The sequence below is a fragment of the Curcuma longa genome, chromosome 3, assembly GCF_044706935.1.
Source record: "Curcuma longa cultivar G26 ecotype Majalengka, Jawa Barat chromosome 3, ITB_CL_G26_1.1, whole genome shotgun sequence".
NCBI lineage: Eukaryota > Viridiplantae > Streptophyta > Magnoliopsida > Zingiberales > Zingiberaceae > Curcuma > Curcuma longa.
In genome coordinates, this window is record NC_133863.1 from 13,889,535 (window position 1) to 13,917,372 (window position 27,838).

At 38.1% G+C, this 27,838-nt stretch overlaps 4 protein-coding genes and 1 pseudogene across 4 annotated transcripts; 2 read left to right on the forward strand and 3 right to left on the reverse strand.

The window, feature by feature from the left end:
* Window positions 1-321: 321 nt before the first annotated feature.
* On the reverse strand, window positions 322-1,254 carry LOC141823984 (putative CCR4-associated factor 1 homolog 7). The gene has a single exon (XM_074711199.1). The coding sequence runs from the start codon at window positions 1,203-1,205 to the stop codon at window positions 378-380; it is 828 nt and encodes a 275-aa protein (XP_074567300.1). The 5' UTR covers window positions 1,206-1,254; the 3' UTR covers window positions 322-377.
* A 2,254-nt stretch (window positions 1,255-3,508) lies between these two features.
* On the forward strand, window positions 3,509-10,820 carry LOC141824621 (protein STICHEL-like 4). The gene is made up of 6 exons (XM_074711939.1): window positions 3,509-5,633; window positions 6,338-6,557; window positions 6,797-7,321; window positions 8,450-9,080; window positions 9,986-10,049; window positions 10,618-10,820. The coding sequence occupies exons 1-6, from the start codon at window positions 3,702-3,704 to the stop codon at window positions 10,708-10,710; spliced, it is 3,465 nt and encodes a 1,154-aa protein (XP_074568040.1). The 5' UTR covers window positions 3,509-3,701; the 3' UTR covers window positions 10,711-10,820.
* Window positions 10,821-11,813: 993 nt separating this feature from the next.
* On the reverse strand, window positions 11,814-12,431 carry LOC141823743 (nifU-like protein 2, chloroplastic). The gene is made up of 2 exons (XM_074710992.1): window positions 12,312-12,431; window positions 11,814-12,044 (listed from the first exon to the last, which is right to left on the reverse strand). Exons 1-2 carry the CDS (start codon window positions 12,429-12,431, stop codon window positions 11,814-11,816), a joined length of 351 nt encoding a protein of 116 aa, XP_074567093.1.
* Window positions 12,432-14,961: 2,530 nt separating this feature from the next.
* On the reverse strand, window positions 14,962-15,564 carry LOC141822826 (uncharacterized). The gene has a single exon (XM_074710142.1). The coding sequence runs from the start codon at window positions 15,562-15,564 to the stop codon at window positions 14,962-14,964; it is 603 nt and encodes a 200-aa protein (XP_074566243.1).
* Window positions 15,565-25,746: 10,182 nt separating this feature from the next.
* Window positions 25,747-26,348, forward strand: LOC141822906 (uncharacterized; annotated as a pseudogene).
* Window positions 26,349-27,838: the final 1,490 nt, after the last annotated feature.

A 27,838-nucleotide genomic window follows, 5' to 3' on the forward strand; every position in this document is an offset into this window, starting at 1 on the left:
AACAACAGCTCTAATTTCAGAGGAGGTCCTGCTGCAGTGGAAGAGAAATACAAAGGATTAGAAGTATGACCCTGTTGCCGTTCCTCTGGAATCAAACAGTAATTCATGAGTATCCTTTTGGTGACTCAATTGAAACAATGTAGGCAATTCAAATTTGTAGGGAAGCAAGCGTAGCACATGGCATTAAAGCTCATTGCGTTGATATTTAAAACCAAGGACCTAAATCACAATAGCTAATGCTATGTACCAAGGAACTGTGAAAATTGCTTACCAAAATCAAGCTTGGATAGTACAGGAAGAAGATCTAGGCATCACGCCACCTAAAGAAAAATAAAGAGTTTTTTATTATCTAATTTTTTTATTTTTCATTCTTTTGCTCAATGAGCAGTTTGGCCATTCTCAGCACCCAGCCCATACAACACACCTGCATACCTCTCAGTAGATCCACTAAAAAATGACTCCTTCAATTTCCTGAAAGCGCAAGAAGTTAGCAGGCTGTCAGAACCGGCCTGGTGACATACCCCAACTCTTTCTAATTCAAGCAATTCGGCGAGCTTGTTTAGGCCCCCATGGAGGCTGTTGCAGAACTTCATGAGGTGTTTGACATCGTACACGGTTGGGAAGTAAATCCTGATCAAATTGAAGAAGCCGACTTGGGTGTCGGGGAGGTGCTGGCAAGTGAGCACCTTGAGAAGGTAACCGAAATCATAGCCGCTGTGGAATGTGACCCAATGAACGGAGTCATTAAGCACGATCCCGGACGACATGAGGAGCTCACCAAACCGCTGGGCGTCGATCCCTTCCTCGCTGTTCCTCTCGAAGTCGATGCCGCTCTGCCGGAGGAGCTCGATGGAGTCGGTAGCGAAGACGTCGCACTGCAAGTCGAACTCGCGGAAATTGAACTGCCAGACGCAGCCGCGGCTGCTGCCGCAGGTCGGGAGGTTGCCGCGCTCGTCGGAGAAAGTGAGGCCGAGCTGGATGAGCTTGAGCACGTCGACGTTGGCCTTGAGAGTGGCGTAGTTGAAGTCGGCGCTGCTGCGGAAGGTGCCGAGGGGGCGGCAGACGATGCCGGGGAACTCGGTGTCCATGGCGACGTAGGGGAAGTCATCCACCACCTCGCGGATCAGGGCGAACTCTGCCTCGAGATTATCGGCCCACACCTCGCGGATCTGCACGGTCTCGTTCTTCGGAAGGATCGCCGACATCGCACCGGCAGCAATCGGAATGAAATCCCTAATCGGCGGATTGACCTCGAACCGACCGAGACGGGAGAAAAGAAGTGGGCTGATTGGCGAGAGGCGGATCGAGAGGCCATTGATCCGATAGCTTGAAAGGGCTCCGGAGGGAATGATCCGCCGTGGCATGCTCTGATTGGAGGATCCAAAAGGGTTATTCTTAGTTGCCATGAATTTTAACAATAAACTACTAGAATCTTTAATATCATAATAAATTTATTATTATTTTTTTTTAAAAAAAATATTTTTACCCTAATATTATTATACTAATTATAATGTGACTAGTAGTTTTAAAATTGAAATTATTTTAATTAAAGACTGCTACAAAATAATTGCTATATTAATTTTATTATAATTGACTGTTAACTATTGTAATTATAATAATTATTAATTGATAGAACTGTCAAACAGATCAATCCATCATGGGATAAGTCAATCCACTAAGAGCAGCTGCAATGCAGCTGGCGTTATAACGCCTTTAACAGAGTCCACTGCCACGTGATCGATCGGTTTGGTCGACCACTGGTCGACCAGTGGTGGTGGTGATCGACCACGTGGTCGACCACCACTCAGAATTCTGAACTGCGTTCCCGTTAACAAAAATAAAAAAAAAACATGGGTCCCACCTATTAACGCGTTTAGAACTTTGAACGCGTTCAATACTTTACTCTTCTCTCACTCCTTCCTCACTCCTCCACATCGCTCCCTCGCTCCCTCGCTCCTCCACGTAAGTTATTAACGCGCGATTAACGCTGCGTTGCGGATGCTCTAAAAAGTTATCATATGGCGGGGTGGTACGGGCCGACCCACCAATTTAATGGGTTAAAAAATTTTCAATTCAATCCAACTCAAGGCAGGTTGCGAGTTAGATGCGAATCAACTAGAAAAAATATTTAAAATATTAAAAGTTTTAATTTTTTATTACAATTTAAATGGATCAAATTGAAATTTTTAAACTTGAATTGTAATTTAGACGGATCAAGCTCACTAATTCTTTGAGTCTTCTACTTTAATTTTAAAATTTAAAATAAATAAATAAATTTTTTCAACTCGCGGATCAATCCAAGTCCACCGCAAGACAACTCACGCGGATTGCAGGCCTAGACAGGTCAACTCATCTGAATTTATCTTAAAATGAGTTAATAAAATTTCAACCCAATCCGTCTAAATTGATTCACGGGATAAATCAATTTGACGGGCCCAACTCAAATTGACAACTATATTAATTGACTATTATAATAATTTATTTTAGGATGATTTTGAAAGAAATTATAATTAAGTTTAGATAATTTGACTAAGTTAATAAAGAATTTTTTAATATAAAATTATTTTATATATAGATTTTTTAATTGATTTAGTTTTATATATTTTAGTAATTATTGAGCAATAAGGGTATTTTTTTAGATGAAAAATATAGTGGGTACTATTTTGAAAAAAAAACTCTTTTTGACCGTTAACGTGACGTGCTATTTATGAAAATTTTACCGCTGAGATGTTAACGTCACCAATGCTGGCAGTTGGGAACCCTACCACGAAAATGGTAGAGCACCCCGATGGCATGCTTTGGGAGGCGAAAGCGCCACCGCCCAGCGCGACAAAGCAGTGCCGGCACGGGCGAAGGCCGCGGCCTCTGCCATCTCTCTCTATCCCTGGTCTTACATGTCCGAATCCGTTGGCGCGGGCTTCATGTGATGCTTCGGCCTGGCGGAAGCCAAACGGTTGAGATCCATTCCGCTTTTTAGTTGAGGCATTCAATTCGTTCATGTTCTCCAGCTACAATCGCCTCTTTTCCTCACCCTTTTCTGTCGCGATCTTTGCTAGCTCCAACTTGGGTGCTTCAGGTGTTTATTTCTTCCCGCGAACCGGCGGTGGCGGTCAAGGAAGAGTGGGGGCTGATATTTCCGGTTGCTTGATCTGGTATGTGCTCGGACTCGATTTTTGTTCTTATGGTGTGTTTGTAGGGTTGTGAATGGCTCTACGTGAGTCTTCATACCATCAGTCCATTTGCTGTATGATGAAAAAGAAAAAAAAATGCAGGTTGAATTTGTTCCCATTATGGTCGAACATATGCAAAAATTCCTTTCTTAACAAAAAACCTCAATTTTTGTTTTTCTATATAAGTTAAATTTACTAGATTTTTGAATTTTGTGACATTTGTGATTAAATAGGAAATGTGAGATGGAGTTCTTTTTCATGGCGATCTCTGGATGATTGGTGTTGGATGCACACTTTCCCTTTATATGGCGGTTGATGAAACTTTGGTCTTAAAACATTAGTCATGTCATAGTTAGCATTCAAGGTTTATCTAGCTTCTACAACGACCAAAGCCATCTACAAGGAATTCAGTTAAAGGTGAAAGCTTTAGTGATATTAGCAGTCATCTCAATTCAAGGTGAAAGCTTTAGTGATATTAGCAGCCATCTCAAGGATGGCTACGGTCCCAGCATTGACCACCTTCTGAACCATATGCATTTGACCAACTGCATACATTTGCAGAACCACATGCACCACGGCACCCCCTACTTTGCAGAGAGATCCCTCATGAGGGATCTCCTTATCCTCCAGAAATCTAAGTCTCTGAGAGATCCCTCCACCAGGCCTGCTTCATGCTCTCCTTATTTTGTGGCGAGTTTTGCTAGGGAAGCTGCAAAAGGTAGTTCAAAGAATGGTAGGAGGAAGTCTATAGGAGCCAACCGTGTAAGAGAGGTTGGCCAATCATTCAAAATGTCACCACTTTTTGGATGCATCTCAACAGCAAAGGTTGCTTCTGATGAAGCAGCCAATGAATATGATTTTGAGCAAAGAGATAGGATCACTAAAACAAGTAAAGAAGACATGACTAGAAGAAGTTGGGAGAGTGATATTTTCTCTGGAAATCAGGTTTCTCTGTGGGACATGCCACAGAAAGATGTAGATTTAGTGAATAGGGAACTCAACAAGGAAACAAAAGATCAGATTCTTCACCCAAAGGTACCCTTAGAGAAATTGGAAGAAGTTTCCTATGTGGCAGGAAACCTTTGCCAGAAGCCTTCTGATTTGTTTCTGAATGGTAAACATGAGAGTACTGTGAGAACCAATGATGAACAAGAAGGAAGCATTTGTGACAGCTATTACCATTTGAAAAGACAAAAGAAGCTTAGGAAAGGTGCAAGGCAAACACGAGTATCTGCTGATTCAAGAGGTATTGGTTCTCACCATAAGCCAACAGATTTATCAGATCCAATAGTCAAAGGGTCTATGAATCATAAAGGTTATCCGGATGACTTAGAAGAGGATAATGTACTGGAGGTTGCAAAAGATCCGAGAATTGTCTATCGAATTCCTTGGAATTGGTCTAGGATTCATCAAAGCAAAACATTTCTTGATAGAGCTGGGAAAAGTTTATCTTGTGGGCTGTCTGATTCTAGAATGAAGAAACATAGTGGATCTGTTTCACCAATAGAAGGAAATGCTTCAAATCTGGCCACAGCATCTGATCATTTCACTTCATCATCAAGTCCAGAAGTATCATTATTATATGGTGTGCAGGGGTCACAAGGTAGTGGTTCTAATCAATTTGTGCCTAATGGTTATTCAGGAGAGCTAGAAATTTTCTCTAATAATTGTTTTAGGGATGATGAGGAATCTAACCTTGTATCTGCAGCAAGATCCTGTCAGCAGAGATCTCGACTCTGTGGGCATGGAAGACACAGAAATCTGTTGCAGAAATACATGCCAAAAACCTTCAGAGATCTTGTTGGACAGAATTTGGTTGTTCAAGCTCTTTCTAGTTCTATTTTGAGAGGAAAAGTTGGGCTGGTTTATGTCTTTTATGGTCCTCATGGGTCAGGGAAAACATCTTGTGCACGAGTATTTGCTAAAGCTTTGAACTGCCACTCTCTGGAGCACCCCAAGCCTTGTGATGCCTGTAGCTCTTGTATCTCATATAACCTAGGTAAAAGCAGAGATGTGCTGGAACTTGGACCCATCAGTAACTTCAATTTCAAAAGCATAAATAAGATCTTCAATAACCTGATGTTCTCACCAAAATTATGCTCACACAGAGTTTTTATTATTGATGATTGCTATGGATTGCTGTCTAAGTTATGGAGTGTCTTATCAAAGGTCATTGATCGAGCACCACGACATGTGGTTTTTGTCCTTATCTGTTCCAATCTTCATTGCATACCTCATATTATCCTATCCAGGTGTCAGAAGTTCTTCTTTCCAAAATTGAAAGACTCTGATATCATCTCTACTTTGCAATGGATTGCAACCAGTGAAGGATTAGAAGTTGATAAGGATGCTCTGAAACTTATAGCATCACAATCAAATGGTTCATTGAGAGATGCTGAGATGATCCTTGATCAACTAAGCTTGCTAGGGAAGAAAATTTCTCTTCCAATTGTCCAGGAGTTGGTAAGTTTTCCATCTTTCTTCCATCTTACCTTATCTTGGAATTGCAATTTAGACTTGAGAAATTTGCATTGAAATGCACATACAGACCATATGAGATATTTAGAGCATCATATGGGTGATGGTCTGCATGTGCTCTTGAATGTTTAGCGCATCACATTTTGTGATATTTACTATAGAGAATAGAATTTCATGTGGACCTATGTGATTCTCTTGGACAAGAACAAATGTCAATACATGATTTATTTTTTTTTGTTTATTTATACAGTCGGGAAAATGTGTGAGAGGAAAATGTACAATAGCAAGTTAATGGTCATAATCACTCAAAGAACTTTTAACTTCCAAATTTTAAGATTTTAAAAGACTTTTATAATTAATATAAACAATACTGGTAAATCAATAGTTAATTTTTAGATTTCAATTTTTTAACAACAATGCTAACTTAATAGTTGCTTTGTTCGTGGGATGATTATCTTGTCTTTGGCTTAATCTTAATATTTCCTACATTATGATAACCTTGTATTTTGAACATATTTTGATAAAAAAAACATGCAATTATTTTTATTGATTGAATCAGTATTCTTGTTTAATTTTTTATCATTCACAATGTAGGTATTGGAGAGCTAAGCAGTGTTTAGGTATTTGATTGTACTAAATAATCCTTAAATGTTGTCCTTAGTTATGATTGGCATTTATATTCTGTGCAGGTTGGTTTAGTGCCTGATGATAAACTGCTGGATTTACTTGATATGGCATTATCTGCAGACACTGTGAACACTGTGAAGAGCTTAAGAGAGCTTTCGGAAAGTGGGGTGGATCCTATCATGCTAATGTCACAGCTTGCAAATATAATTACTGATATTTTGGCTGGTAGTTATGTCTTTTCACAAGAAAAACTACGGGGGAATTTTTTTTGTCGGCTAACTTGTGAGTAGAAGAATTCTTTGCTCCTTGAATTATTATGTGACCTAGGACTGATAGTGGGTAACCTCAATTCATAGTTAGGCATTCAACCATATGGATGTTCATATGTATGCTGCTTGGATGGAACACCTTTCTGGTGTATTCACACATTCACACTCAATTTTGCATTTCTTGCTAGTTTTCATCTTTTGTCCGAGAATACACCAACCATGCTATAGTGTGTTTAATTTCTTGATTTTTAGTGTCCAAAGAAGATATAGAGAGATTGCGCCAGGCTCTAAGGAAGCTTTCTGAAGCTGAAAAACAATTGAGAGTTTCCAATGACAAGCTTACTTGGTTGACAGCAGCTCTTCTTGAAATTGCACCAGAGCAGCAATATCTTCTACCTAGTTCATCAGGTAGGAGTCCTAGCAGTGATCAAGTGATTATGAGAGACAAACCTAGGAGTTCCACCAACAATCACAATGAGATGCAATCTGTGCATAGGAGTTTTGCAGAAGGAACTGTTCAGGAGCATTATAAGAGTAAAGGTGTTGGTGATAGAAGTTGCAGCATTACAGTGGCTAATGGGACACTTCATGGCCAACAGACTGAAAGTGATTTTATATGCTCAGATGAAGCCACTGGAAAAAGTATCATGCACTCTGGCAAGAAACACAGTGATACTGAAAAGATATGGCAGGAAGTACTAGAACATATATCATCAGATGCATTGAGACAATTTTTATATGACGAAGGGAATCTATACTCAGTTAGCCTAGGTACTGGTAAGTTCTTAAGCACTGGCTTCAGTATATATAAGTGAAGGGTTTGTTTAAATACTTTTACAAACCACCCAAAGCATATGAAAGTTTTTATTCATTTGATTCTTGCTTTAGCTGAAGTGTGTGATTGGAACCTGAGCAAATTAGAAAATACTTGTAGGATGAATGACCCTGGTTAAACTGGTGATGTCTACCTAAGTCTGATGATGCAATGTTTAGAGTGCAACCTCCTTGTGCTATTTGCATACTAAGTTGTATATTTCTGATAATAGATCAAATATATTAGTTGTTCTTAATGTCTTAGTTATATTGGCAACACTCCCCCAGGTACTTCTGTAGTAGAGTAATGCAGTGGAAAAAAAAAAGAAATATTTTGTTCTTCATGTAAACTTCGTTTTTCTTAAAGTGCGGTTTAAAATCATTACGAGGAGCTAATCAGTCAAAAACATAATCAAGAGCTGCCATATAACAATCCTGATTTTGATGTTAATTGTGCGTGTTTCAACATTTAGGCTGGTTTGCTACAAGGGATATGCCAAAGGTGAAAAAAGTGGATAGAGGAAAAACAATAGAGTGATTCCCTTGTCTTATTTCTCTTTCTTTCCCAAGTTTCCTTGGAAGGAAAGAAAGAAGGGAAGTTTCTTTATTTTGTTAAATTAATTTGTGAAATACTTAATTTTATTTAAAATACTTCTTCTCTGGATTTTGTTCTTGTTTTCCATTTCCCTCATATGGAGGAAAAGTGGGTTCCACCAGTCGTTTCTCCAATCCTATAGTAGGAAACAGTGTTAGAATTTATTTTTCTCAGTTCTCATTGTCTGTGGTTTATGGAATTATGCCTCTATTTCAAACATTTGAGCTTTTTACCAATGCTTAGCCTACTGAAAGACTTTAGTAGCATAACAGGTGCAGTAGTTGTAAATTTTGATGTCTCAGAAAGTATTAGTGACCATATTATAACAGGTGTGGTAGTTGTTAATTTTGTCTCAAAAAATATTCAGTATTTTAGGTGGATGTGATTCTTAAAGCATTATATGGCCTAGGTAGAAGATAGGTGCTTGAGTTAATTTGAAGTACTCCATGCTAAATTAAGTAAATTAAATGTGCCATGTCGCTGCTTCCTTGTGACAGGTCCCACTGTGCAGTTGATATTCAGCTCAAGAACAAAAAAATCCAGAGCTGAAAAGTTTGAAGGGCATATTTTACAAGCATTTGAATCTGTTCTTGGATCTCCAGTAACACTCAAAATGAGTAGCAAATCTAGCTTCAATGCTACCTCAAATCAGGCTGCTGCTTGTTTCTGTAGCTTTGATAGTGCTTCTTCTGAGGCAATAAAAAAGCCACATTCGATGAAGAAGCAAAATTCACTTTACTCTGTCTCTGATGATCTTAAAGGAAAATTTACAGAAGCAAATGTTCTTAGAAAAATTGGCTCCGATCGACCTAGATGGCTGGGAGCTGGTCTCCACATCATGAAAGAAGATGAAATCATTGAAGCAGGACCTCCTGAACAAAGAAACAAATCTCTGGGAATGCAAAAAATTGTGCGCGCACGGGAAGAAGCATCAACTTCACAACATCATGCTAATTTGGGTTCTTCCTCAGAGTGGAAGGAGATTGAACAGAAACAAATAAAAAGCTTAGTCAGAGGCAAGGTCTCCCTGGCACATGTTCTTCAGCATGCAGAAGATTGTTACCACCACGGTGGATGGTCAAGATGCAAAGCCATGTCAATAGCAAAAAAGCTTGAACAGGAAAACCTGTGAGTAGTTTATAGTACTTTTGCTAACCTTTTATCATTATGTTCCTGTTGAGTATCTATCTAATGAAGAAGATTACAAAGAAGAATGACAGTCCTATGCAAACAACAACCTTAAGTTAACTTGTAGCTTTTTGTTAAAATTATTTAAGGTTAAATACTGAACAAATAACGCACGAGGCAATATGAAAGATGAATTTGTGCTTTAGGAATGCAGTCAAATCATTTCATTTGGACCTTGGTTTTGACAAACAGTAGTTATGGTGAAGTAGGTCTGGTTATTAATATTACATACAACAAAGGATGCATGTTTGTTACAAGTGAACAAGGAGGGTGGGTCGATTTCTGTGGAAGGTAAAGCATGATTTTGTAATGGGACCATAAATGAGGTGATGATTGTGTAATTTGATGTGGCCTGACAACAAGGAGCCTGGAAAACAGTTTCCTAGGTTTTGGTTCTAGTTTGATTTAACATGAATCCTTGATCTAATATTGGTTAGACAATTTGAGATGAATCATAGTAATAGCTATATTCCTAATAAACTAGGTATATTTCAGTTATGCATTTGTATTCACAGTCTGATTATATTACACGTGTGTAATATGTAGATGACAGTGACAAGAATTGCATGGTTGAAAAGTTCAATTTTGATTTATGTTTTGCAGCTTTTCATCAGACATGAATAGTGTTTATTTGAACATTCTCATCTCTGATTTTAGTTTCATTCAACATCAAATTTCTACAATTTTGTGTAGTTACCCTGGTATAAAAGCAATCAGTGTGAATGTAGATTAGTACGCATGACTAAAGTTCCTTGTAAAACATTTTTTTGTTTTAGATTGTGTACAACCCTGCTCTGAATTTATCTTCTCAGTATTAGCTTCTTCAAATTTACTGAATTTTGCAGGAGATTAGAGCCTAGATCAAGAAACTTGTTTTGCTGGAGAGCTGCTAGGGCAACTCAAGGAAAGGTAATTGACATTAATGTTGTGTACAAATACCTAGCACTCTTATATCCTTGATGGCAATAAATATAATTACATGCATTGTACATGGGGAATACGAGCAACCAAACTTGTGTAGTTTCTAAATGCAGAGTGCTGCTTATGCATAAGTGAAAGCTTTTTTAAAAAAAAAACTAATTGTACTGAACTTGTCGATTAGGAAGCCTTTGCTCACTGTTTCCCATAATAGGGACATTGTTGTTATGCAATTATGTTATATGATAACTAAATTGTATCTCTAATGATATTTCATTTCTCTGCCTATAGGAATCCTTCATTCATACCCCTTATTCTTGTGTATTTTTCATTTTTAGGTGTTCAATGCATTTACAATCGATACTTGTCCCTTATTCTTGTGTATACTTGTATGACTAAGAATCTTTTCATTGACAACCAAGGAATACCGTTTCCTATCTTTATCTTTGATTTGCATGAAAGAGTCGTTAGCAAGGGAAGTATATCATCATGCATGATAATCTACTTGATTTAGTTTAGTCAAATGTAAGGGTTGCTAATTTTGTTGCCTTTGTTACAGCCCTTGAGACTACGAATTAGGAGAAGGAAATCAAGTACCTTGTCCAAGCTCGTAGCATGTGGAAGATGTCTACATAAGAGATCACCAAAGTAGATTGTCAACTTGGAGAATAAAAAGGTCGTCTATTATGGATGATTGTTTTCCCCTATCTTTAACTATGGCATTCTCTCACATTATTAGTGTTACATAAACTTCATTTGATCAGGCCCTTGTATCATAACTTGTGTTGTATGATATTCATATTCGTGAAATACAATCTATTTGATATGGAATCAAAGCCTCTCTAATTCCCTCCCTATTTTCCAAGAAGAGAACAAGAGGTATTCAATAATTTAACTGTGTAAAGCAGTCTTCCAGATTTTTCCAATTTCACACAATTACACACATCCATCTAATAAGGACAGGCCAACCATTGTTGTAGAACTGCAAGTTGGTGTGATATCATCAGTTCTAATCTTCCTTCCAAACAAATAGAACAAGTTATGAGATAATCAATCATCAATTACATTTCTACAATTTCCACATATGCAGCTCAGAACAGTGAGATTTAATATTTAATACCTCTTTCAGTTCAAATTAAGTGGAGATATCGAGATAATATCTCTCAGTTCAAAATTAAGTGGAAATATATTAAAATCAGGGGCATGTTAATATATGTTCTGACAAATGGAAGAGAGATTACATCCAATTATTCCTTGCTGCCCATTCCATGGTGAGGTGCAGTGTATAGATAACATGATTAAAACATGATGCTCATGATGCTCAGTTCTCATCTTTTTAGATAATGATGTATCATGTCAACACAATAACTCACAGTGTCCAATAAATCAAGGAGTTGGCCTGCCCACTAAATAATGTAGCCTAGTTATCCAAATCCTAGATCATTCCAATATCAATTAGTCAATAATCAAATTATCGTGTAGATTAATCGACAGAAGAGTAGTCTTCTTCAACCAAAAGCTATGTTATTCGAGTTCTCATTTTCAACCCGATTCACCTTTTCTTCATCCACATTTACAAAGGGTTTCAATTAATATGGTCAATGGTAACAAACAAAAAAAGAAATTATATGAGAAGGTTCAAGGCTTCAAGTCCCAGCAAAAGAGTGAGAGTGAACAGAAAGGATTTACAGAGGCAAATCAAAACGTTTGCAAAGCATGAAACAAACACACACAGGATGGTAGAGAAAAGCAGAATCAACAAGTGAAATCAAGTGATGAGGCTTCAAACGGACTAATGACAAAGCCTGATAGGCTAGCAATGGCAGGTATCTTTTCTCGTAGCTTCTGAGTTACTGCCACACGAACAGTCATGACCCCGGCAGCTTGGCCAGTTAGTTGAATCTTAACGATGGGCTCCTCAATCTCGACAAGCTCAAGCTCACCCCCACCAGTTCCAGCAAGGTATGGCCTTATCTCATCAAGTACCTAAGAAGAAGCACCAAAGATGGAATAAAGGTGTCCGTTCAGACATCTACTAGTTGATACCAACACACAGGAGACAGGCCACTGCAAATAGTTCACCACTCTCTATTAGCTAGCCTATCAGCAGCAGAAATTACCCAAAAGAACAAGGCTAAACAGGAAAATTAGCAATCCACAGAAAAAATGAAGGCATCATGATAACAAAAGATGGAGGATTCCTCTGAAATTTAGAATAAGGAGGTGATGGCATAATGCTAGTGTGCTATTTACCTTCTCAATGTTTTCTTCATTTAGCTGGATCCCTGTCTCCTGATCAGTTATCGGTTCAACTGCAACAATTTCTGGAATCATTTCCATTAAGCGGCGTTCAATTCCCATCTTCATAGTCATCACTGAACTTGGACAAGAGCCACACGCACCTTGTCCAATTAGAACCACGGAAGCCCCTATTAGAACCCTATGCGAAACAAAGACCTTGAAGGAGAGAAGACGAGCGGGGAAAAGGATGCGGCGGCGGCGGCGGCGGCGGCGGAAGAGGAGGAGGCGATTCCGTGGCGAGGACTTGGAGAGGAGTTGGCTCTCTTCTTCTGGCGTGGGTTTTAAGCTATCGTTTTCGCAGTACGGCGGCAGTCCTTTTATCACTCGCTCAAGTAATATTAGATATTAATTTTTTTATTTATCTGAGAAATAGATTTTTTTTTTTTAAAAAAAAAAAATTAAAATCCGCACACTATCGGTCCCACGACCATCTACGAAGAAGTAAATCAAGAAATTGTAATTGATTACGACGGAAGAGAATATTATTCGACTTCGTTGAAATTTGAATTTTTATCCTTTTCTGCAAGTCTGCTCCGTCGCCGAAATTCAATAGGATTTATTTGATCAATTGATTACCGAAACCAATTTTTGTTCAAGGCATTTTCCATTTTTTTTATTCAAGGCATTTTTCATTATATCACAAGAATAATGTATGGAAATGCACTTCGTCCAACATTACTACTTAATCAACATTGTCCATGTCAGGTCTTGCAAAGAATGACTGATTATGCTTTAACATATACTGCCTAATTTTTTTTAAAAAAATACAATAATTTTTATTAAGTTGACTTTCATAAGGTTATATTGAAGTAAAATTGTATTTTGAAAGATTATTTGAATTCTATATTTTCCTATAGTATTGTAATTTTACTATAAACTACCAGTAGTTCTATAAGATGCGGTATGTGTTTCCTTTAGAATTATGTATATTATTCACTTTCTAATAAGAAGTTAAGAGGAACACAGAAAAAGATTTAAATAAAATATGTTTAAAAATAAAACAAAAACAAAATCCAATATTTCATAAACATTTTTATGTTAAATATCTAATTATTTTTCTAAAAAGTAAAGATTACTATGTATTAATCTATTAAATATATGACCATCCATCCATGTTGGACTCATGGATGTTGGGAATTTTACCTTCAACACTCAACATGAATACTCATTCATTAACAATATATTTGACTAGTGAATATTACAAGAACCCTAAAATATGATTTTTCAAGAACCAAACAAATACAAAAGTTAGGCAGTTATTTGGAAAAGTTCGAAGATTGTTTTTTTTATATTGTTCTTCAATAGCCAAATTAGTATATTAGGAGATAATAATTGTCTCTAAATAGATGAAGAGGGTAGTGTAGACATTTACTCATCTTTCTACCCTTCGTTCTGTCCAAATAATCAGCAGAAGGGATTGAGAATAAAGTATCCTTCTTATCCTCTCACTATCCCAGATAATTAAGTACTTTAAATGCCTTCCTTCCTTTGCTTTCCGCTCCATCCTCCCTTCCCTTTGATTCCAATCCTCCAAGTAATAACAATCTAAATACCATTCCAATTTGGGGACACACACAGAAAAATCAGCATCATTATCATTTGTTTGTGCCTCATATTATTGCATATGCATTGATAAACTAATAAGTATCTAAATATTACCATTTAAACTAAACCAGTTGAGTCCATTTAATAATACATTTAACAGAGATTCGGCTAAATACTAATATGATTACAAATGCACAGTGTTCTTGGGAGGAATTTAACCAAGCAGTAATAGGGGAAAGGAAGTGGAGAATGAGCATCTAGTTATCATTTTCATCTATAATCAGGACCTTTGTCATGAGAAATGGAAGATTGGTACATACTTCCCTTAGTCAGCATAATCACAAAAAGGTTACATCAGGTAGGTAATATCATAGAGCTTAACTAATTGAGACTGAAATGATGCCTAATTCTAAGACAAGTTGGTTCAACTGAGAATTAGCTAGATGCTGACAAGTAAATTTTTTTTCATCCCTTTCTAACCTTCAAATTTTATTTTTTTCCAACAAAATTACGAATATTAAATTCTCACAAAGTTAAAGTAATCACTGGTCAAGTCCTTTTGCTAGGCAAAAGTGATCATGAGATTGATGCCTCAGTTTGACCCCAACTCAACACACCTTGCACCACTTTCCAAGCATGGCCCTATCTTCAATGCACTAAAGATATAGATGTGGCCTACCACTTTCTACTGCAATATAACAGCTAAAGGGACCTTTTTTCTTTTCGGTTTTTTCCCTCAAAATAAAATTATATAGTTTGTCCCACCAAAAGCACAGAGCTATTGAAATCTTGGATCATAAAAAAAAAAATTAGTTTCCAATTTTTTATTTTTCTGGAAATATGATTTGACTTCTTGTAAGACAATTCCCAGGTGTTTATTGTTCAAGCATGGTAGCACATGATTCATGGACTAAATTACACTAAAATTTATGGTTTCAATTTGGATTGCGTGAGATGAACTGATTTCAAGCAAGTAGTTAATTGACAAGATAGTTTAACACCCAAGTGAGGAATTGTTTATTTACTCATCTGGGGGCGTGTGACATTGACCGGCCGATCAGGACCGGCGGCTGAGCAAACCCAACGAACCAGACCGAGGGAGGCGGACCGTCGCGTCCACCACCGCGCACGTCGCCTTGCAGGAGCCGTAGAAGTCCAAGATCCGGAAGCGATGGGTAACGGTTGCCGCCGATCGCCGCGAGGAGGCGGAGGCCACGTCACAGGGCTCGTCGTCCACGTTGTCGTCGTTGGCGGGAAGGACGCCTTTGGCGCAGAGGGCGAGCGCGGCGGCGAAGGGGTCGGCAGAGGCAGCCGCACCCCGGCCGGAGGCGGAGGAGCGCTTCTTGCGCGGAGTGGGGATCAGATCGGAGTGGGAGCGAACCGGGGGCGGGAGGGGGAGGAGGGCATGAGCAACGGCGGCGTCGGCGGTTGCGGGGAGAACAGCCGAGAGAGGCTTCGGGATTCCAGGGCGCTGCTCCCAGGAGAATGGTACGGCGGAGGATCGGGGCGAGGGGGAGGCGGAGCTGGAGAAGGAGTGGGATCGGGACCGGGAGCGTGTCCGGCCGCGGCGACGGTTGCAGGACTGGCGATCTCCCGGGGACCCGGCGGCAGACTCAGCAGGGGTCGTCGGAGACGGCGGCGGCGGCGGCGCGTCCTCCATCGGAATCGGAGTGCACAAGGAAGCAGGAGAGCACGAGAGCGAGAGCAGAACGGATTGTTATCGTGCTTTATCAGTCGATCGCACAAACAACTGGACTTCCAAAAATAAAACGCAGGCCGTCCGCATCAAAATCACGTGAAGGAGTCGTCCTCACCATTTGATTCTCCAAGCTTTAATCCCATCCGCACAATATTCAACGTCTAAGATGAATTCTCCCACATCCAACGGCGAAAATGCCCGTCTTCATGAGCTTTCACGCCAAGCAGCGCTGCATGCAAAACTTGAGTTGGAGTATGTCAACATCGTCGCTCGGCACGCTGCCGTACAACGGAACCATTAACTGGCACTGAGCAATACGAACTAGAACCGGCCGGTTTGGCAAAATGAAAGGCGCATTTTCATCAAAAGCACATTTTTTTAAAAATAATAATAATAATAATAAATCACCGTGGATATATTTTCCATCTTAAAAATAAATTAAAATATAATTTTATTTTAATATTATTAATATAACTATAACCATTACAAATTACTTTAAAATATTGTTAGATTAAAATATTTTTTATCAAATTAATTAAAATTATTCAAACTTAATTAAAATCATTTTAACTACTTAAAAAATTATTATAACAATAAAGTTTAATAGTAACCTTTCATAGGAGTAATATAACTATTATAACTGATTTACTTTAATACATTATAACAATTACAAGTGTTATATATAACTGTCGCAGCTACATAATACGACGGAGAGGAAGATTTGGCCACGCGGATCACGTTCTGGAGGTGCAGGCGTTGCCTTATTAAGTAGGAGTGGAGGCCGGCACTGCGTCGCTTTCTTTCTTTTAAATGATAAAGGTCCAAATGAATATTCCTAAATATTTGATTTTCTGGAAAAGAAAGAAAACATTTATGTCTCAATTCATTTGGAGGCCATTTAATCGTTTATGTCGAAAGACTTTTTGTTCTATATATTTTGGCCATGAGCCGTCTGTCTCCACGGTATATTAAATGTGACTCGACGTCCCCATAATTACTCTTTTATTGGATGATTATGTGTGATGTTGTCAGATTACCACATAGGCGGTTTGTCTCACATCAATTAAATTAATTTGATCAACATGCTGTCGCTAATTATGTCGCTACTTATAGTCGACCATGACACAGCAGGTGCGACCAACCGGCACTATCCGGCGGCTTCCTGTGGTGCTGGGCAATTCTCTACGGTCGACAAGGATGTTCTAGCAACATCAGTGATCCAAAATTCTTATCTGGATAAACCGTCAACGCAACCATTCCAAACTTTAGAGTTGCACAAATAGGTCGATAGTTGTGCATGTTAAGCTTGCACCAAATACAACACAACAAAATGTTGCACGACGTTTTCTAGTCGCTTATGAGGTTATGCCAATAGACATGAGTGCAAACACAAACCAAATGTTTTGAAATGGAGCACTAGACGCCTTATAAGCTCCCTCCAACTCGGTCACGGGGGATGAGACGCAACTCCGAGCCATGTTTGAGAAATACATTACCTGCAAAAGTAACATACATAGTATCAATGTAGGATAAGATGATGCCTCAAAATCACATTTAGTGTGGAAAAGGAAGTTACAATGAAGACCAGAATTTACAAGATTGGATTATTAGATTTCTCACAGGTTTATTTTTCAAATATCTAATTGTGTCACATGTCCATAAACTATGATGAATTAACTTTTTTTAGAGTCAATGGTAGCAACCAAAAGTTCCTGGATGTGCATACAAGGAAATGATGTCTAAGACAAATATATCGTTTCAGTAGTTTCTCAATGTCCTATACAGGAAGAGAAATGATATGTAGCATGAAAAAATACAACATGAAACCAACATAACACACTCAATTGCATGTATCGTTACATGCAGTGTGTCATGTTAATTTCATGTTGCATTTTTTCATGCTGCATATCATTGCTACAGAGAAATTCCTTGATACATCACATTTGTGTTCATGGCAACTTGAAGTGGTAACTTTGTTGAATGAGCCGAGATAACATCTATAGCATCTTCATAACCTACCGCAAATTTTAGCATTTAATGTAAATCCATCTAGTCATGTCGATGAGTCTGGAAACAAATTTATCAACATTGGAGGAACTGCAAATATCAGTTAGACCTTCCCTAATACTATAACATTATCACTGCAGCTGATAAAGGGAACGTTTCTATAAGCAGAGCTGCATTACCTTTTAATTTCTCAAACGAACTAAAATATTACAGATAGTAAATATTCAAGTAAGGCAGTCGATTATTAAGCTTTTCATGTGCGAGGTTTTTGCCACCTCCATCTTAAGAGAGACTTTGACGAACAAATTAGTCTAAATTATCAAATATCAACTGTACTGACTCCTTTATTTTGTCACTCCAACCAAACAATTGACAACCTAGAAAAATCACAACAAATAAGAAAATCGACTGCAATGACAATGTAAATCAACTATCTCAAAAGGACACTAGTTAGAAATATCTACCACAAACTGATAATTTCATCCTGTCCTAATCTAGAAAAACAATATAAAAATGACATAAAAATCAGTGTCTTATAGTGGAAATTGAGAGCATGGTTTAAAATTTTTTACTATGCTGGACAAAGAGCGAAATTTACCATTACGTCTATTGCCCGCACCGCGGGCCGCCGTGGCCTCCCTGACCCCACGGCGACACCAGGGGAGTCCGCCACAACCTCTCGTGGAGGTTGCGGAGGCCACTGTCCTCCGTCGCAACTTCCCGCACATGATTAAAAACTTAGGATTTAAACTTATATTAATAATTCCGATCAACTCCTAGCTATAACAGGGATAATCTAAACAGACTTAATCAAAACTTAATAAAATTATCCCATTAACTTATATATATATATATATATATATATTATATATTTTATTTCCAAAAATATATAATAAAATTTTTATTTATTTATTTATTTATCATATAGAAGCGCCTCGATCTCATATTTTTTTTCTTTTTTAAAAAAAATATTTTATTATTTTGTTTTTTAATATTTAGGTTAATTTTTTATTTTTAATTAATATATTTTATATTAAAAAATATCGAAACCATATCAGTACAACATGATACAGTACCGAAACCATATTGTTTCGGTCATTAACTGAATCTCTAATACGGCTTGAGATTTTAAACCATTACTAAGAGTGCACTAGAAAAGCATGATAAATTAAACATTTAATCAGATAGCTAACTATTGCAATCGAGATCTCAAATGGCATGAAGGTGAACCGAGTTAATATCCAAAACCATATTCTAGCAAGAGAATAAAGATACAGGTCATGAATGTTTGTCTTCTTTTCAAAATTCCAGAGAATACAACAAGTCACACAAATGTCAATTATTTAGTGCTAACTGCATGGATTTTTTTGTTCCCTTAAATTCTACACTAGGCCCACTAGTTAACATCACTAAGGCCATTTAGATATCTTTAGATAATATTTTCATCTCCCTCTACATTGATGTAATTAAGTTTAGTTGATTCATGTTATCTATTTAATATAATCAATTGGTTGTAGCAGAACACACACTGACCCAAAACTATGTCAGTCCTGTAATCCTGTAGGCTCTTTGTGGTTTATGTCTTAGACTGGCTAGAGGGAAGGGATGGATAGATGGTGACTTAAAAGTAAAAAATGTTTCTTGCAACAATACAAACAAGTCAATCATTAGCTGCATAAGGTGCTCATATATGGATTCGGTTGATCGTGTCAAGTATTTACACAGCGGAAATGTAATATAAATAAAAGGAATAAAGACAATGCTAGCAGGTGGTTTATGTGGTTCAAAGCCCCCCTCTTACTCCACAACCTATCAATTTGCAAAGTGAATTAGTACCGTCAATCCACTTGAATGTTCCCCTACCAGAGGTAAAGCAAGCTTGTACAAGTATTTTTGCTTTGAAATGAAAGAATCAAATAAGCCTAGAAGAGAAAAATTACCAAGAGCTTGTGGAGAAAAGTATTCACTTTGTGATTGCAAGCACTTGAATGTTGTTCAATTTGAGCACTTATCACAATAAAATTTCATAACAATTTTGTGCACCTTACCAAGGCAAACAACCTCTGGTTCATATATAGAAGAGGCTCCAACAACTCTATTTTACTCACCACTAGTCCATTGGATAAAGCTCCATTCAATTGCTTGGGCAATTCTAGCTGTTGAGCAACTAATGACTCTTTAGATCGTCAAATAGAAATTCCTTCAAGTCATCTAATCATGAGTCCAATTATCTAGAACCCGAATAGAAATATTTTGTTCTCTGAAACTTGGCATTCAATTGACTGAATTTGTTAGATTCACTTGGCTTATACCTTCATAATCTTAGGTAAAGCTTGGGATCAAGTTGACCCATTGACTAAAATCGGAGCTAGTTCTCCCTTGGTCGAAGGTTTCCTACAAACCATTAGATAGACAAAACCCTACCTAGATATACACATCATTCTGATGATGTCGCCCAAAAGTGTGAACCCTAATCTTTAACAACTCACATAGCTTCTGGATCTTCAACATTATTGATATTTTACATTGCCCTTGACTTCACCTTGTGTCGGGCCTTTAGTTCCTCAGATGTACCAAGTCTTCCAAGCTTACTCCACATGTCATCATTCAATGTTCACATACAGAGTCCATCTCCTGTTGCGCCGCCCTAGAGTTCGCCTCGTTAGGAAATTTTCAGTCCCTCAAATGCTCTAAGCCATCCTTCGCCAATCGCCTCTGAATCCACCTTGTTAAGGTTGTCAAACTATTAAACTAGCAACCACTTCTCATCCTAGAGTCCACCTCGTTAGGAATTTTTGGTCCCTCAATGCTCCAAATTATCCTCTACTAATCACCTTTGAGTCCACTTGGTTATGGACCTCTGAGCCATTAGACACAACTAATCCAACTGGATTGCATCAAGTCACACATCACAACAACTCAATCACACCTAACTTAATACTCCTTGAGCTCTATGTGCACTTTGCCAAGTCCCAGCACACTGCATGCTTGATACAAGAATCACAAAATAAACTTAACTTTGAACTTTTGCCAAGATGATCAAACCAATTTGGTTGGACCTGGGAGAATCATTAGTACTACTAAGGCCATTTAGATATTTTAAATATTTTTTATCTCCCTTTATGTCAATGCATTTAATTAGTTGATTCATGTTATCCGTTTAACATAATCAATTGGTTGTATCAAAATCTAGGGTCCTTCATACTGTCACAAAACTTTGTCAAACCTCACGAATACAATTCCAAATCTAAAAGATTGTTGTCACAAAGTAAACTTTCCAAGTTGTGTGATTGAGTTGTTGTGATGTGTGACTTGATGCAATCCAGTTGGATTAGTTGTGTCTAATGGCTCATAGGTCCATAACCAAGTGGACTCAAAGGTGATTAGTAGAGGATAATTTGGAGCATTGAGGGACCAAAAATTCCTAACGAGGTGGACTCTAGGATGAGAAGTGGTTGCTAGTTTAATAGTTTGACAACCTTAACAAGGTGGATTCAGAGGCGATTGGCGAAGGATGGCTTAGAGCATTTGAGGGACTGAAAATTTCCTAACGAGGCGAACTCTAGGGCGGCGCAACAGGAGATGGACTCTGCTATGTGAACATTGAATGATGATGGTGTGGAGTAAGCTTGGAAGACTTGGTACATCTGAGGAACTAAAGGCCCGACACAAGGTGAAGTCAAGGGCAATGTAAAATATGATAATGTTGAAGATGCAGAAGCTATGTGAGTTGTTAAAGATTAGGGTTCACACTTTTGGGCGACATCATCAGAATGATGTGTATATCTAGGTAGGGTTTTGTCTATCTAATGGTTTGTAGGAAACCTTCGACCAAGGGAGAACTAGCTCCGATTTTAGTCAATGGGTCAACTTGATCCCAAGCTTTACCTAAGATTATGAAGGTATAAGCCAAGTGAATCTAACAAATTCAGTCAATTGAATGCCAAATTTCAGAGAACAAAATATTTCTATTCGGGTTCTAGATATTGGACTCATGATTAGATGACTTGAAGGAATTTCTATTTGACAATCTAAAGATTAATTAGTTTTTGCTCAACAGCTAGAATTGCCAAGCAATTGAATGGAGCTTTATCCAATGGACTAGTGGTGAGTAAAATAGAGTTGTTGGAGCCTCTTCTATATAAACCAGAGGTTGTTTGCCTTGGTAAGGTGCAGAAATTTGTTATGAAATTTTATTGTGATCAAATTGAACAACATTCAAGTGCTTGCAATCACAAAGTGAATAATTTTCTCCACAAGCTCTTGGTAATTTTTCTCTTCTAGGCTTATTTGATTCTTTCATTTCAAAGCAAAAATACTTGTACAAGCTTGCTTTACCTCTGGTAGGGGAACATTCAAGTGGATTGACGGTACTAATTCACTTTGCAAATTGATTGGTTGTGGAGTAAGAGGGGGGCTTTGAACCACATAAACCACCTGCTAGCATTGTCTTTATTCCTTTTATTTATATTACATTTCCGCCTGTGTAAATACTTGACACGATCAACCGAATCCATATATGAGCACCTTATGCAGCTAATGATTGACTTGTTTGTATTGTTGCAAGAAACATTTTTTACTTTTAAGTCACCATCTAGTCCATCCCTTCCCTCTAGCCAGTCTAAGACATAAACCACAAAGAGCCTATAGGATTACAGGACTGACATAGTTTTGGGTCAGTGTGTTTCTGCTACAACCAATTGATTATATTAAATAGATAACATGAATCAACTTTAATTACATCAATGTAGAGGGAGATGAAAATATTATCTAAAGATATCTAAATGGCCTTAGTGATGTTAACTAGTGGGCCTAGTGTAGAATTTAAGGGAACAAAAAAATCCATGCAGTTAGCACTAAATAATTGACATTTGTGTGACTTGTTGTATTCTCTGGAATTTTGAAAAGAAGACAAACATTCATGACCTGTATCTTTATTCTCTTGCTAGAATATGGTTTTGGATATTAACTCGGTTCACCTTCATGCCATTGAGATCTCGATTGCAATAGTTAGCTATCTGATTAAATGTTTAATTTATCATGCTTTTCTAGTGCACTCTTAGTAATCGTTTAAAATCTCGAGAGCCGTATTAAAGATTCAGTTAATAACCAAAACGATATGGTTCCGGTACTGTATGTACTGATATGGTTTCGATATTTTTGATTATAAAATATATTAATTAAAAATAAAAAATTAACCTAAATATTAAAAAACAATATAATAAAATAATTTTTTTAAAAAAAAAAAAAAAAAAAATTGAGGCGCTTCTATATGATAAATAAATAAATAAATAAAAATTTTATTATATATTTTTGGAAATAATATATATATATATATATATATATATATATATATATTAAGTTAATGGGATAATTTTATTAAGTTTTGATTAAGTCTGTTTAGATTATCCCTGTTGCAGTTAGGAGTTGATCGGAATTATTAATGTAAGTTTAAATCCTAAGTTTTTAATCATGTGCGGGAAGTCGCGATGGAAGACCGTGGCCTCCGCAACCTCCACGAGAGGTTGTGGCGGACTCCCTTGGGGTCGCCGTAGGGTCGGGGAGGCCACGGCGGCCTGCGGTGCGGGCAACAAACGTAAAGGTAAATTTCGCTGTTTCGTCCAGCACAGTAAGAAATTTTAAACCATATTCTCAATTCCCACTATAAGACACTGTTTTTTATGTCATTTTTTACATTGTTTTTCTAGTTAGGACAGGATGAAATTATCAGTTTGTGGTAGATATTTCTAACTAGTGTCCTTTTGAGATAGTTGATTTACATTGTCATCGCAGTCGATTTTCTTATTTGTTGTGATTTTTCTAGGTTGTCAATTGTTTGGTTGAGGAGTGACAGAAAATAAAGGAGTCAGTACAGTTGATATTTGATAATTTAGACTAATTTGTTCGTCAAAGTCTCTCTTAAGATGGAGGTGGCAAAAACCTCGCACATGAAAAGCTTAATAATCGACTGCTTTACTTGAATATTTACTATCTGTAATATTTTAGTTCGTTTGAGAATTAAAAGGTATTGCAGCTCTGCTTGTAGAAACTTTCCCTGTATCAGCTGCAGTAATAATTGTTATAGTATTAGGGAGGGTCTAACTGATATTTGCAGTTCATCCAATGTTGATAAATTTGTTTCCAGACTCATCGACATGACTAGATGGATTTACATTAAATGCTAAAATTTGCGGTAGGTTATGAAGATGCTATAGATGTTATCTCGGCTCATTCAACAAAGCTACCACTTCAAGTTGCCATGAACGTGATGTATCAAGGAATTTCTCAATGATATGCAGCATGAAAAAATGCAACATGAAATTAACATGACACACTGCAACTACTGAAACGATATATTTGTCTTAGACATCATTTCCGTGTATGCACCTCCAGGAACTTTTGGCTGTTACTACTGACTCTAAAAAAAGTTAATTCATCATAGTTTATGGACATGTGACACAATTAGATATTTGAAAAATGAACCTGTGAGAAATCTAATAATCCAATCTTGTAAATTATGGTCTTCATTGTAACTTCCTTTTCCACACTAAATGTGATTTTGAGGCATCATCTTATCCTACATTGATACTATGTATGTTACTTTTGCAGGTAATGTATTTCTCAAACATGGCTCGGAGTTGCGTCTCATCCCCCGTGACCGAGTTGGAGGGAGCTTATAAGGCGTCTAGTGCTCCATTTCAAAACATTTGGTTTGTGTTTGCACTCATGTCTAGTGGCATAACCTCATAAGCGGCTAGAAAATGTCGTGCAACATTTTGTTGTGTTGTATTTGGTGCAAGCTTAACATGCACAACTATCGACCTATTTGTGCAACTCTAAGTTTGGAATGGTTGCGTTGACGATTTATCGAATTTTGGATCATTGATGTTGCTAGAACATCCTTGTCGACCGTAGAGAATTGCCCAGCACCACAGGAAGCCGCCGGATAGTGCCGGTTGGTCGCACCTACTGTGCCATGGTCGACTATAAGTAGTGACATAATTAGCGACAGCATGTTGATCAAATTAATTTAATTGATGTGAGACAAACCGCCTATGTGGTAATCTGACAACATCGCACATAATCATCCAATAAAAAGAGTAATTGTGGGGACGTCAAGTCACATTTAATATACCGTGGAGACAGACGGCTCATGGCCAAAATATATAGAACAAAAAGTCTTTCGACATAAACGGTTAAATGGCCTCCAAATGAATTGAGACATAAATGTTTTCTTTCTTTTCCAGAAAATCAAATATTTAGGAATATTCATTTGGACCTTTATCATTTAAAAGAAAGAAAGCGACGCAGTGCCGGCCTCCACTCCTACTTAATAAGGCAACGCCTGCACCTCCAGAACGTGATCCGCGTGGCCAAATCTTCCTCTCCGTCGTATTATGTAGCTGCGACAGTTATATATAACACTTGTAATTGTTATAATGTATTAAAGTAAATCAGTTATAATAGTTATATTACTCCTATGAAAGGTTACTATTAAACTTTATTGTTATAATAATTTTTTAATAGTTAAAATGATGTTAATTAAGTTTGAATAATTTTAATTAATTTGATAAAAAATATTTTAATCTAACAATATTTTAAAGTAATTTGTAATGGTTATAGTTATATTAATAATATTAAAATAAAATTATATTTTAATTTATTTTTAAGATGGAAAATATATCCACGGTGATTTATTATTATTATTATTATTTTTAAAAAAATGTGCTTTTGATGAAAATGCGCCTTTCATTTTGCCAAACCGGCCGGTTCTAGTTCGTATTGCTCAGTGCCAGTTAATGGTTCCGTTGTACGGCAGCGTGCCAAGAGACGATGTTGACATACTCCAACTCAAGTTTTGCATGCAGCGCTGCTTGGCGTGAAAGCTCATGAAGACGGGCATTTTCGCCGTTGGATGTGGGAGAATTCATCTTAGACGTTGAATATTGTGCGGATGGGATTAAAGCTTGGAGAATCAAATGGTGAGGACGACTCCTTCACGTGATTTTGATGCGGACGGCCTGCGTTTTATTTTTGGAAGTCCAGTTGTTTGTGCGATCGACTGATAAAGCACGATAACAATCCGTTCTGCTCTCGCTCTCGTGCTCTCCTGCTTCCTTGTGCACTCCGATTCCGATGGAGGACGCGCCGCCGCCGCCGCCGTCTCCGACGACCCCTGCTGAGTCTGCCGCCGGGTCCCCGGGAGATCGCCAGTCCTGCAACCGTCGCCGCGGCCGGACACGCTCCCGGTCCCGATCCCACTCCTTCTCCAGCTCCGCCTCCCCCTCGCCCCGATCCTCCGCCGTACCATTCTCCTGGGAGCAGCGCCCTGGAATCCCGAAGCCTCTCTCGGCTGTTCTCCCCGCAACCGCCGACGCCGCCGTTGCTCATGCCCTCCTCCCCCTCCGCCCCCGGTTCGCTCCCACTCCGATCTGATCCCCACTCCGCGCAAGAAGCGCTCCTCCGCCTCCGGCCGGGGTGCGGCTGCCTCTGCCGACCCCTTCGCCGCCGCGCTCGCCCTCTGCGCCAAAGGCGTCCTTCCCGCCAACGACGACAACGTGGACGACGAGCCCTGTGACGTGGCCTCCGCCTCCTCGCGGCGATCGGCGGCAACCGTTACCCATCGCTTCCGGATCTTGGACTTCTACGGCTCCTGCAAGGCGACGTGCGCGGTGGTGGACGCGACGGTCCGCCTCCCTCGGTCTGGTTCGTTGGGTTTGCTCAGCCGCCGGTCCTGATCGGCCGGTCAATGTCACACGCCCCCAGATGAGTAAATAAACAATTCCTCACTTGGGTGTTAAACTATCTTGTCAATTAACTACTTGCTTGAAATCAGTTCATCTCACGCAATCCAAATTGAAACCATAAATTTTAGTGTAATTTAGTCCATGAATCATGTGCTACCATGCTTGAACAATAAACACCTGGGAATTACAAGAAGTCAAATCATATTTCCAGAAAAATAAAAAATTGGAAACTAATTTTTTTTTTTATGATCCAAGATTTCAATAGCTCTGTGCTTTTGGTGGGACAAACTATATATATTTTATTTTGAGGGAAAAAACCGAAAAGAAAAAAGGTCCCTTTAGCTGTTATATTGCAGTAGAAAGTGGTAGGCCACATCTATATCTTTAGTGCATTGAAGATAGGGCCATGCTTGGAAAGTGGTGCAAGGTGTGTTGAGTTGGGGTCAAACTGAGGCATCAATCTCATGATCACTTTTGCCTAGCAAAAGGACTTGACCAGTGATTACTTTAACTTTGTGAGAATTTAATATTCGTAATTTTGTTGGAAAAAAATAAAATTTGAAGGTTAGAAAGGGATGAAAAAAATTTACTTGTCAGCATCTAGCTAATTCTCAGTTGAACCAACTTGTCTTAGAATTAGGCATCATTTCAGTCTCAATTAGTTAAGCTCTATGATATTACCTACCTGATGTAACCTTTTTGTGATTATGCTGACTAAGGGAAGTATGTACCAATCTTCCATTTCTCATGACAAAGGTCCTGATTATAGATGAAAATGATAACTAGATGCTCATTCTCCACTTCCTTTCCCCTATTACTGCTTGGTTAAATTCCTCCCAAGAACACTGTGCATTTGTAATCATATTAGTATTTAGCCGAATCTCTGTTAAATGTATTATTAAATGGACTCAACTGGTTTAGTTTAAATGGTAATATTTAGATACTTATTAGTTTATCAATGCATATGCAATAATATGAGGCACAAACAAATGATAATGATGCTGATTTTTCTGTGTGTGTCCCCAAATTGGAATGGTATTTAGATTGTTATTACTTGGAGGATTGGAATCAAAGGGAAGGGAGGATGGAGCGGAAAGCAAAGGAAGGAAGGCATTTAAAGTACTTAATTATCTGGGATAGTGAGAGGCCAAGAAGGATAGTTTATTCTCAATCCCTTCTGCTGATTATTTGGAGAACGAAGGGTAGAAAGATGAGTAAATGTCTACACTACCCTCTTCATCTATTTAGAGACAATTATTATCTCCTAATATACTAATTTGGCTATTGAAGAACAATATAAAAAAAACAATCTTCGAACTTTTCCAAATAACTGCCTAACTTTTGTATTTGTTTGGTTCTTGAAAAATCATATTTTAGGGTTCTTGTAATATTCACTAGTCAAATGTATTGTTAATGAATGAGTATTCATGTTGAGTGTTGAAGGTAAAATTCCCAACATCCATTAGTCCAACATGGATGGA